This window comes from Triticum dicoccoides, chromosome 3A, assembly GCF_002162155.2.
Source record: "Triticum dicoccoides isolate Atlit2015 ecotype Zavitan chromosome 3A, WEW_v2.0, whole genome shotgun sequence".
Lineage (NCBI taxonomy): Eukaryota > Viridiplantae > Streptophyta > Magnoliopsida > Poales > Poaceae > Triticum > Triticum dicoccoides.
The window spans coordinates 558,579,376-558,591,155 of record NC_041384.1 but is presented as its reverse complement, the minus strand read 5'-3'; the positions used below and the strand labels follow the sequence as shown (position 1 = coordinate 558,591,155).

Below are 11,780 nucleotides of genomic sequence, written 5' to 3'. Positions count from 1 at the left end.
TGCCCCCTGTCGCCGTCGCCGCCACCGCCTACCATGGTCGTGCTCCGCCAACACCTACCCCACCGGCGCGCCTACCCCCAACCAAATGCCCCCACACCCGCGGCCTTCCACCACCAGCGACCCACTGCGGCCTTCCACCGTCGGCTACTTTCGGCGTGAGGGGTTGGGGAGGCGGATTCGGGGGCGGGCGACGCGGCGGGGGTCGCCGGTGACGATGAGGAAGGCAGGCGTAATTTTCCCCCTGACCCCTGCGAACCCTAGCAGCCGCACCAATGCCACCCCGCCGCCAGGCGCCAGCCATCGGGTCGCTTCCCTGCGCCTCCTCGCCTCCCTCTGCTCCAGGCCTCCCTCTTTCGCGCTGCTAGGAGCTGCTCCTGGTGTCTAGCAGCTGCCTTCCCCTCACTCATCGCATCAATCTCCTGCTCCCTCTCTCTCCAACATCCCCCGCTGTCCTCTCGCATCACACACAGGCGATGGCTGTACATATCTGGTCGGGTGTGGCGTGTGTGGCATCTGTGATGTGCTTCGGCCGACCGGTTGTCCATGCATAGGAAGTGAATGGTTGCAGGCAGAGGAAGCTGTTGGCCGTTGTCAGAGGAGGATTAGGATAGTTCCCTTCATCTTTGTCAGAAAATGATAGTTCCCTTGATTTGTTTTGTTCCGAATTAGTACAAAAGTGCAATGATATTTGTTTTGTGCCGCAGGAGCTTCAAGACAGCAGGGACCAATTGCAACCTTCATTTATCTGTTCTGTGAACCAATTTGTGATGGCTTCTAAATGCACTTGGCTAGAACAGAGCAATTTTTTGGTAGTCTTCAGCCGGGAGAAGATGGGTGCAGAGAAGAGTGAAACGGGCTCAGTCAGGTGTGAAAAGGAGAATTTGAGAGATAGCAACGATGTGGTGCTGCACTGCTGCTCTCTTACTACTAGCTTGCTACTTCTAGCTGAATTTTGCTATTTCTGCTAGCTGAATTTTGCATAGGCATGGCGAGCTGTTTGGTACGTATACAAATGATGCTGCTATTTTTTTTATTGCTCACACCCGGTCGCCCGCGCTCACGGCCAGTGCTGCAGATTTCGTGGCAGGCCTACTTATTCTCAATGTGTTCTGACTCGGAGGTTGGAGCCAGTTCGCAACTTTGAATGTTGAAGCTGACAACGGACTCAAGCACTCCACCATATTCTTAGTATTGCATACCGTCACCGCTAAGGGCTTAGCCAAGCTGCTTTTAAAAGTCATATAACAACTAAGTGCTAGATATTGTCATAGATAGATTTTGGTGGATAGGAATTTAATAAGCTACAAAGTAGTGTAGGTCGAGATGAACAAAGAACGGTATGCAAAATGTGTAACATTATTTGATACATTTACATTGACAGGTCTGGACTCGCTGGAGGGTTGTATGCTTTTGATTGATGAAGCTTAACACTTCTGCTCACTCATTATTTATTCTATATTCATAAAATATATATTTATTTTGTACTATATCATAGCATGTTTGACGGGCAGAAGAAGAGACGGCCATGGTGCTAGCTGATAGCACCTGCTAACTTAAGAAGTCTACATACCTTTTATCTAATAACTAAAAGAGAGTTTCTTACCAACTACTGAGCTTACAAGTCTTAGATCTGTCTCTAAAGCCACTACTCAACTTCATGTTGGTACTTTGCTGTAGAGTATACCTCTATAATTCTCCATCTAAGATAGCACTAAAGTTTATTGATGATGCTTAGTTTCAGGATATGCCTTACAAGCCATCCATGTGAGATATCCAAGGGGTTCAAGACGGATTGAAAAGGAGCTGGAGTAGGTGGTCGATTGAGGAAGGAGCTGGAGCAGAGGTGGAATCGAGGCTGCCCCTACGTGCGCTAAGAAGCTGCCAGAAATTATGAGGCGCCTGCCATCCGGACACTGCTGCGCTTTCTCCATCTCTCAAGGTAAGCCCTCGGCTGCACCTCCCATACTCCCTCCATCCGAATTCAGCAGCCCGCAGCGACAACGTAGCCGACGTCCTCCTCATCCATGACACTCCAATTTTTTTGCTTGTTACAATGCACATCATACACGGTTCTGCATTGTGGTGTGTGTGCCAAAGTTCAAAATTGCATAAGTGCTTGGGGGACTGGAAAGAACATAAAAATTTCTGTTTTCAGTCACAAGTCTGCTCCCCATTGTCGATAGCGTCAAACTCAATGTGGTGCACAAGTGCGAGACAGAAATTTAGTGGAGATGCAAGATGAAAGATGGAACATGATGCTTCAAATCAGCATAATTATAAGGATTACAAACTTTCTCGGGGAAATAAATACAAAGTGATAATATATGTAATTTCATTTTTTTCCAGGAATATGTAATTGCATTTATAGCATCTCTTTTGAACTGTATTTTATATGCCATTTATATATCATGGTGGAACAAAAAAATTAAATAGAAAAGAATAGCAGTGACCAATGTATATCTGGCAAGTTCAGATATATATCCATGCTTACCTAAAGTTTGTACAATGCATACTGTGGAATCATACAACAAATATTCATGCTTGACTAAATATTCTGCAAGTTTTTTTTGCCGCTGCTCGGTCAATCACAGCCAACTACTCGCAACTATGTGCGGTTCTCTTGCCATTTCATGGGGTGTAACCGGAAGTGGCACAAGACTGTAGTTGTGTCGTTCTAAAATTTACCGATGTTGATGTTTCTTTTCAAGATTGTAGTATTGTTTACCAATTTGGTCCCTGGCTTATGTACTCATTTCCTTTTCTATTCTTTGTAGATAATTTTCTTCAGTTCATCGAACTACGTGCTGAAACATGTGTATTGTTTCTCAATATATCGGGCATCAACCCACCTCCCATGAGATCTCTGAATTTTCGACGCATATTACATTTGCTGAATTATTTCCTCCAGATAACTATGCTTGGATTCACAAATGCGCGCAATGCTTTCAAGTAGAGGTTAGTTCTACTTAAGCTGTGCTATTCCACTTTCAAGTTTTTGGTCCTAGAAGTGTAATACTTGGTAGGTTAGCTGTAGAAGCAGAATGTATATGGCCTGAATTTATATTTCAGAGTGTATAATCTGATTCAGAGTATTTTGACCCCTTGTGTTCTGAAACGTTGTGTTGTATCATTCTGTCCTGAAAGAATAGAAGCAATTCTTCTCTGGGAGAGAATATAAACGTTATTCGCAAACAACATGCATCGTCATTAAGTTTCTTATTACCAATTTAAACATGGTCAGTAATAGCACAACTAAAGTTTGTGAACAACATATCATTATGAAATGGTTGGTTGGATTGAGTTTTGTATGGATTCTACAAGGGCCATTTCTATGGAATTACAAATTAGTTTTACATTTTTATGGCTGGGCTCATTGTCTTTCGATTGCCCACATTCGGATGGGTTTGTTATCAAGTGGACACCACAACCACCATCAATAGGGCGGGAATGGAGGTGTGTGATATTTTTTTCCCGTTGCAACGCACGGGCATTTTTGCTAGTATATACCTAACAATAAAGGGGCTATAACTTTTGGCGGTACGTCAACCAAATTGCCCTCAAAGTTGTAAAATATTGCCCACTGATGCTACATATAAGTGATAAAAAACTTTCACACAAGGGAATTCCCGGCTGGGCCGGCCCATGCAGTAGGAACCATCTATATTGCGCTCTGCACGCTGAGAGAAGACACATTGCGCCTATTTGGGCCGACCCATGTCGGGGCGGCCTGTTTTTAAATTTCATTTTTTATTATTTGTTTTCCGTTTCTATCTTCGTTTTTTCTACTTTAAATAATGTGTGACTTAAAAAAAGTTCCGAAAATTTTAAAAAAATGTGAATTTCGAAACAAAATGTTTAATAGTTCATAATTTTTTGTGGATTGATAAAATTTTCGCTATTTTAAAAAATGTTCGCATATTCAAAAATTGTTCGTAATTTTGAAAACAAATGTTCGATAAATAAAAAAAGTTCATGATTTTTTTAAAAAGTTTGTGTATTAAAAAATGTTACTGAAATTGAAAATACTTTTTCCAATTAAAAAATGTTCATGAATTGAAAAATATCCTAAATTTTTTAAAACTGTTCGTGACTTACAAAATAGTTTATTGATTCATAAAATGTTTGCAGATTCAAAAAATGATCATGCTTCAAAAAATATTCGTGAATTTCAAAATTTGTTCCATCAGTTTCCAAAAAAAATGTTCACCAAAATGTGGTCATGGCTATTGAGGATTATGATTTATTTATTTTTTCATTGCAACACACCGGCCGTTTTGCTAGTATTTCAAAAGGGACTCATGGAATATTTAGTATTTTCTGTGCAATCAAATAAATCAAAGTACTACATAGTCCTTGTGTACATGACATTGCAGTTTTCTACTACTACGTTTTTTTAGGCAATTATACTACTACGTTTCAAAATAAGTGTAGCGGACATGCCATTTATTTTGAAACAGAGGAGTATGTTATTTTTCCTACTGTACATTCTTATAAGGCTTCATAATTTTTCGAATAAAAAGGACACACACAAACATACCAGCATCGCTCCCTGTTTACTTTTTCGTTCCAACGAATCATCGTCATCATAACAAAGCAGCTCTGGACACACGGACCGAAAATTCTGGGTGGGGAAGATTCTGAGATCCCACTCTCTTTCCACGCGCACGGCGATTCCCGATCCCACCCTCTTTTTACACTCATTGAGATTCCCCTTATCCTATCCTCGCGAGTCCATAATAAGTACTCCCTCCGTAGTTCATTCAACAGCCCCGTGTTATCTCCCGCTTATCGCCATCCCCGTCACCTACAGGCGATGCTGCCCTACCACGACACGGACAGCTCCGACCCCGGCACACGCCACATCCGCCGGCTGGACGGCGCGCAGCCGTCGGATCGCCACCATCGCCTTCGTCCCCGCGATTCCTCCTTTCCCGTAATAAGCCCGCAGACGTAACGCGGGTGGGGGGGACCGATGGAGGAAGCCCAGGGAGTCGTGTGTCGCAGGCGCCCTCTACGTGGCGCGGCCTCCGCCTCGCGTTCCGGCGCTCCACCGCCGCATGCGGCGCGGACAGCACAAACAAAGCATCTCCACCCGCACTCCCCACCGCGGCGATGGCGATGCTGCCCTCCTAGACCGCTCCCAAATTCTCCAACCAGAGCCAGGCTAGCTAGGACGCCATAGCCGCCGCCGCCGCCCGCCGATAAATCCCTCCTCCTCTTCCACCCCCTCCTACTCCTGCGTACGTGGTGGTGGCGCGCTCTTTTCCGAGGGCCGACCGTGGCCGTGGGGAGCAATGCTGTGACACGAGATGGTACTGCCTCGCCGCTCCCAGAGGTCGGCTGTTGCATCAGCGATCACTCTCCTGTACTTACTTGTTTTGTTTATTTATTTATATGCTCGCTTTTCTCGGCCGATGCTGTCTATGTTGTTTATATTTTTATTCTGCTTCCGGCGTTAAGCCTTTTGGTTTTCTAGTAAGAACGACATTAGTAGCATCACACAAGTCGGTGTTGGTTTGTACTTTTTCATCTAAATTGGGTAAGTAGTTGTGTTGCCTTGCGTCATGATCCATTCATTTGGCTTCCTAGCCAATACCCAAGGCGAACAGGCAAATATGGGAGGGAATATTTGCAAAAAAAAAATTAAAATTATTTGGGACGAAATCTATTTATTATTTTGGAAAAAAAAAGAGAACAACAGGAAGATAGATTCTTTTGCAGCTGTAAGTTTGTTTCTAGTTCATGAGCTATAGCATAGTTTGTTTCTGCATCTAGAGTTGTTCTACTTCTTTCAAACATCCTCTTACCTTATAGTCTGCTGAAAGGCATCTGGTGGACATTCAGGTGCAGGTGTAAATGCAATCGAAATATCCGGCATGAGCCCTCTGTCTGAGCTGGTGTGGTCTCCGGATGATGGTCTCAGCATTAAAATCGCAGCCTCCAGCCTAAGCACAAGAAAAGCCTCTCTTCGCTGGAATGCGGATACTTTGAACATAGTGATATCTTCGCCTCAGCAGAGCGGCGGCAAGAGTGGTGATAACGTAGATGCCACCCTAAGGGATGCAGGAGAAATGCCGTCGCAACCTCGAACTCGAAGTGACAGTTCAGTGAGAGTATCCGCGGCTAGTCCAAATAGAACACGAAACCTTGATGCGCAACAATCTACTTCTATACGACCACAGGAACAAGATTCAAGTAAGTTTAAAATACACCAATCTAATTTGGTGAGTTCGAGTGGTTTAGACACGTTGACGCTTGGCTTTGGCTTAGAGATCTGCATTTAGCAACAACTGCTTAGCTTGCCAGAAGAGTCCAAACTGTACAAACATAACCGGCAGAATTTATTTATTTATTCAAATCTTTCAAACATAATTATTCCCTAATTTGTTAGCGAGATTTGTTACTAATCATATGTTCTTAGATTTTCGCACTTTATTTCGTCTACCATGTCTCTAATAGCCGGGTAGTCGGCACTTATGAATTGTCATAATCCAAATGAAAAACAAACCCAAAGAATTTTCCATATTTATCATCCTGTTCTCAGGACGGGTGATTATCTTACCTTATTTAATGATTAAATTCTTGTAGAATGCTCTGGAGGGATCAGTGAGATGAGTGAGGGGGAAGAATTGTCTGACAGCTGCTGTGCAGATAAGTTGAATAAAGAGGAAGCGGATATTTGCCCCACAAGATGCTCCAACGATGCTTCGCACAGTAATATATCATTTTTAGTACAACTAATTTAAAACACACTTATATCTTTTGTTCTTAAAGTTAAAATTTTAGCACGACATTTTACAGGTCTGGCTTCAAAAAAAGGCAGCCTGCAAAGTATTTCGGAAAAACAGGTCTACTGTGCAACCGCTGTCCATAATGAGAGATCTTGGGCAGATAATACCTGGCGAGCTCGATTAGTAAAAGCAATTAGTCAGAGGGACTATGTTTTGCCAAACAATGCAGTGAATGCACAGTCACCTTCATCCTTTGGGAGTTTCAGTAATACAAAAAAGGTCCCAGGCAAGTTGGCAGGTTTTCTAGATAACCAAAGCGATAAGCACCAAGATCTGGTTATGCAGGACAACTGTAATGGTAATCAGGAAGATCGGGTTATGCAGGAAAACTGTAATGGTGATCACCAAGACCAGGTTATGCAGGAGCACCATAAGGATGGGCCTATTCTTGTCAAATGTCAGTCAGCCTCCGGTGTTAACCCTGTTTCAAAATGTGATTCGGCATCCGGTGTTAATTCTGTTGCAAGATATGAGTCAACACCAGATGTTAATCCTGCAAGGCTTGAGAAGGGCAAAGAAAAGGTAATGCACGACCAGAGCAATTATGTCAGCAACACAAAAGAGGGTGATGATAGCAATGAGAGTATGGAGAGTTGTCCTAGGATGAAAGCTCCAAAGAGAGAGTATGCTCAATACTCAACAGCGGAGATGTCTTCTCGGAATAAAAGATATAGAAGGGAATACAATGAAAGTTATTGCTCAGGATTGTTGAACAGAAATGGCAGCTCTTTCTTTAACTGGATGTCTTCTCTGACTAATGGATCAACTGTGTTTGATAAAACTACCAATCAGAAGTTGTCAGAGACTACTGGACATGAACTTGCAGGACATTCTCTGCCACTAGAAAATAACAGTAGCAATCGTCTGCAGTCTGTTGGCTTCAATTCTCTTTTTCAATCTCTTTATAGTCATAACGTTATGATAACTTCAAGAGATACCCCTCATCAATCAGAAATCAATCACACCGAGCGTGAAGCCGACAGGCTATCACTGACTTTGAATGGTAGCAATTCTATGCTTGACAAGGAAATTAGCACAGGCAGAGAAACTCTTGATGTGGCTGTTGAGACTTTAGCTGCTGACAACCTTCAAATGGAGTCACCTGGTGGTAAATGGAATTTTAGAGATCAAAGTGGAGTTTTCCCTTTGAGAGCCGGAAGAAACTTGAAGATGCCTAACTCCAGTAAGTCATGTTCTAAAACTCTTGAAGAAAAACAAAATGAGTGCCATGCGAGCCCTTTGAATGCTGCAATGGGAAATAAAGGTGGAATCACAGAAAGCTTGTGGGTAAGTCGGCTTTTACCAAAAACATCAATGAAATTGACGGATGCAACTCCATGCAATGTATATAGTGATTTTTGTGCTGTCAATCCAAAGGGTGCAGGTGATAAGCTGTATCCTTCATCTCAACAGAATGTTAATGTGGAGAAGGAATTCAACAGTTCACAATACTTCACTAGCACAGGAAGTGACAATGAGACAACAAGTAGCAAATGCCCGGTGATTCCTCCAGAGGAACATAAGCAGTCTGAAACAATGGCTTCCATTCTTGCAAAGAGATTGGATGCGCTTAGACATGCGAAGACCTCTGCAATTAGGTTGGCTATCTCCAGTGGAATAACTAAAGACCATAATCACAGAAAGAGTCCTTTTTTTATTAATTACAGCAGCCATGATGGACTAGAGACAGGACAAGGAACTCAAAAATCTTCGAGTGGTGGTGGAAGGCTAGTTTTGTGGTCTGGTGACAAAGGAAAGGAACAATTATATCCTCTCAGTGATGAGGAATTAAGAGGAAACATGTTGGCAAGAGGTGAACATCAGCAATGTGGAGGGAGCATGACTGGAAAGGCTGTAGCTCCTCATGATAATTTAGAAGCAAACACGTCTGCTGAATATGTTGATAGAAGAGGAGTACAAATAAAGGAAGTGGGTTCAAATTCCATGGAGAGTCTGCCACATAACAAGCAAATTGTACCTTATAATATTATTACAAGTGACATTGATCAATCAAGTGTTGTTTTTGGAGCCTTGCAGAGGCTTCGTTTGTCTCGATCAGACATCATAAGGTACCCTACTGGATTTTCGCGATCACCTTTGAATTCCTTTCAACATTTTCTCTTTCTGCCTTCTATCTATGGTGCATGATTGCATTCAGGGATGCCATAGTGTTTTCTCTACATAAGAAAAGGGCACATGTTTTTTTTTGCGGGTATGAAAAAAAAGGGCACATGTTAATGGAGATTCCATTGGACAATTATATAGCTTATAGCTTTCTGTGGGTTTGGTGCTCGTTTTTATTTCTGGAACATGGAAGTTCATAGATTTTACTTTACCATAGAAATTACTGGGAGAACTCATTTTAGGTAAGGAGCACATATTAAATGGTTCCTTGTACAAACATCCTATGCTATGTATGTCCTGTACGACCAACTGTGCCTACTTTGTGTATGCTAAAGTACTATTACCATACATCTCTTAATATTATTCATATATTTTCTGCTTAAAGTTTACTATGTTGACTCTAATTTGATACTAGTTCGTATACTCTATCAGTGGGTTCTAGAGTGCCCGTTCATCATATTGATGTACAGAAGGATATCTCTCAGTATTGTTGATTGTGAAGTTGTGCTTAAATTGAGGAAGATACTGGGAACTGAAGAGTTGATGTTTGTTTCTTTATTTACATTGGTGATCCTTGACAGATGGTTGGCGTCACCAATAATGCACACTACTTTGGATGGCTTTTTCTTGCGTCTACGTTTCGGTAAATGGGAGGAAGCATTGGGTGGCACAGGATACCATGTCGCTCGGATAAATGGTAAATGACAATTATGTCTACTTTGTTTCTCATCCCTGATATTCGAAAAATAATGTCTAACTTGGTGATTGGTTACATAAAATGCTCAGGTTGTAGATTGATTCTTTTTTTCTTCAATTTCTTTAATGAACCTAAAAAAGGGCGTGAAGTAACAATGTAATATGAACTTCTCTTACAGGAGCACTGGATAGAAATCGCCTCTCTGTAACGATCAGGAATTCAACTTGCCAAGTAGATTCTCGCTTTGTATCCAACCATGGCTTCCATGAGGTAATGTATAAAAGGCAGTAATCTTATCAATGTTGTGAAGTAGAACAATGTCATGTTTTGATTTCTCTTGCTGACCGAAGTTTAAGTTGTATGGCCGTCACTGCACAGCATAATAACCTCATTAAAAATATCAAGTCAAGCTTTATAAAATCAGTTTGTAGTCAGTTCACGGTAGTGAACAGATTAATAGAAATGCTTAGTGGGCTGTTGTCTTGTCCATGTGATTGCAAAGGGAGATATGTAATCTCGCTTCAATGGTTTTGGTCCTGTCAGTCAGCACGAGCAATCTATGTAGATGACAGAATTTTATTGTATTTTCTAGGATGAGCTCAAGGCGTGGTGGTCTGCTGCCATGAAGGGTGGCTGGAAACTACCGTCGGACGAAGAACTTAGCAAGAAGCTAAGAGAAAGAGAGCTACTTCATTTCGGAAATGGAACAGGTCAGCCCGACAACACCTGATGGCAGTACCCGAAACATGGAAGATTTCCGTCTTTACCGCCCGTTTCATCCGGAAACGCCAGCGATGCAAGCATGAGTATTGGTGTTGGCTTGTCTGGTTAAGTTTTGTGCTGACACTGCTATACTCACGAGGCTTGGTGTAGTGATGATAGACCCACCATGTATATTGAGAGATTGAGGTTGTACTAATACGCGATTCTATTTTACGATGGGATTGGCTATTGTGTGAGAATCCTATCTGTAAATAGGAGGCTGCTGCCAGGATAGTACAAAATGTGCAACTGTTGACTATACTTAGAATAAGATGGATGTTCATTGCTTGCGGGATTCTTTTCGTGAGGCATGTTAATTGTATGTACTAAACACTCGGTTCGGATCCTGTGAGTGGTGAGTTGATCACCCAGCATTTCTTTAGGGAAAGATTGCAATTGTATAAAACATCATTTGGGTCATTACAATCATATAGCACCAGCAGTGCCAAATCCAGTGGTAGTTGACCCAGATAGACTGCCCCCCTTACCACTGATCTGGGGGTTTGCTTGGCTAATTCATGAGCAAACATGTTGCCATCTCTACCTATCTTCAGGATAACAATATTCTCCCTAATCACCATGTAATGCTCTCTTCATGCTGCTAAAGGAATCACAGGAGCCATAATGTTTGACATAACAGCAGAACGATCAGATTCAGCTATGATCTTTTCATTACCCATATCAAGAGCAGTCTTCAGCCCAATGGCCATGCACAAGCTTCAGCCTCCTCAACACTAGCACAGGCAGGGAGCTCTGATAAATCTTCCCATGTTATCTCCTATAATGTATCCAACACTAGCTTCACATGTTTTTTTTTTTTTTTGAGGAATCGCCGGGGGCGGCGGGGAGGATCCCCACAGCTTCACCTGTATTGGCCACAAATGCAGCATCTGTGTTAACTTTCAACCATCCATCAGGCGGTTTAGTCCATCTAGACTTTTCCAACTTGACCTGGTCCGGATTTGTTCAACACTGACATTTCGCACTTCAGGGGAGCAGTAGCATCAACCGGCTTCTTTCCCTTCTCATCAAGAGTGAGACACTCACCTTCAGGAGCCATGAGGGCATCTACAATAGTTGATAAGATTTTTCGATAAAGGGCGTTTTTATTATCTTAAAATGTAGCATCAAAGTGATACAAATTATTAAGAGTATCACTCGGCCTCTGCATAATTAGGATGCACACAGCCAAACACCAGTAGTCTGATAAACGGAAAGATAAAAGACCGACAATTCGGCAACAGTAGAGTCTATAGACCGATACTATGCCTATGTTGAAAGAGATGGTGGACCGAGCCGGAGATTATGCTGCCATCCATGTTGGGTAAAAACCTTCGTAGGCACCTCCTCCAACAGCGTACACACCGTCTTGAATAGCGGTTGGTACTCTGCTTGTTGTAGCGTAC

The 11,780-nt window shown here is 42.4% G+C and overlaps 1 protein-coding gene and 1 long non-coding RNA gene across 9 annotated transcripts; both read left to right on the top strand.

Moving 5' to 3' along the window:
* The first annotated feature begins 792 nt into the window (after positions 1 to 792).
* Positions 793 to 3,472, top strand: LOC119272128. 2 transcript variants are annotated; one of them, XR_005134698.1, is made up of 3 exons: positions 793 to 865; positions 1,742 to 1,939; positions 2,775 to 3,472. It is a non-coding gene; the product is annotated as an uncharacterized LOC119272128 (long non-coding RNA). The 2 variants fall into 2 exon arrangements; XR_005134697.1 differs by having other exon boundaries at positions 795 to 865; positions 1,736 to 1,939.
* Positions 3,473 to 5,034: 1,562 nt separating this feature from the next.
* LOC119269173 lies at positions 5,035 to 10,691 on the top strand. Of its 7 annotated transcripts, XM_037550951.1 has the most exons (8): positions 5,042 to 5,312; positions 5,826 to 6,195; positions 6,589 to 6,714; positions 6,802 to 8,078; positions 8,169 to 8,860; positions 9,497 to 9,612; positions 9,791 to 9,882; positions 10,205 to 10,691. In XM_037550951.1, exons 1-8 carry the CDS (start codon positions 5,310 to 5,312, stop codon positions 10,340 to 10,342), a joined length of 2,814 nt encoding a protein of 937 aa, XP_037406848.1. In that variant the 5' UTR covers positions 5,042 to 5,309; the 3' UTR covers positions 10,343 to 10,691. The 7 variants fall into 7 exon arrangements, with proteins under 7 accessions (XP_037406849.1, XP_037406848.1, XP_037406845.1 ...); XM_037550948.1 differs by having other exon boundaries at positions 5,043 to 5,312; positions 6,802 to 8,860; XM_037550950.1 differs by having other exon boundaries at positions 5,044 to 5,312; positions 5,845 to 6,195; positions 6,802 to 8,860.
* The last annotated feature ends 1,089 nt before the right edge of the window (positions 10,692 to 11,780 follow it).

Coding starts and splice junctions, on each gene's coding strand:
- LOC119269173 (XM_037550948.1), top strand. Junction 6,715..6,801: donor CTCCAACGATGCTTCGCACA/GTAATATATCAT, acceptor GACATTTTACAG/GTCTGGCTTCAAAAAAAGGC. Junction 8,861..9,496: donor TCTCGATCAGACATCATAAG/GTACCCTACTGG, acceptor GATCCTTGACAG/ATGGTTGGCGTCACCAATAA.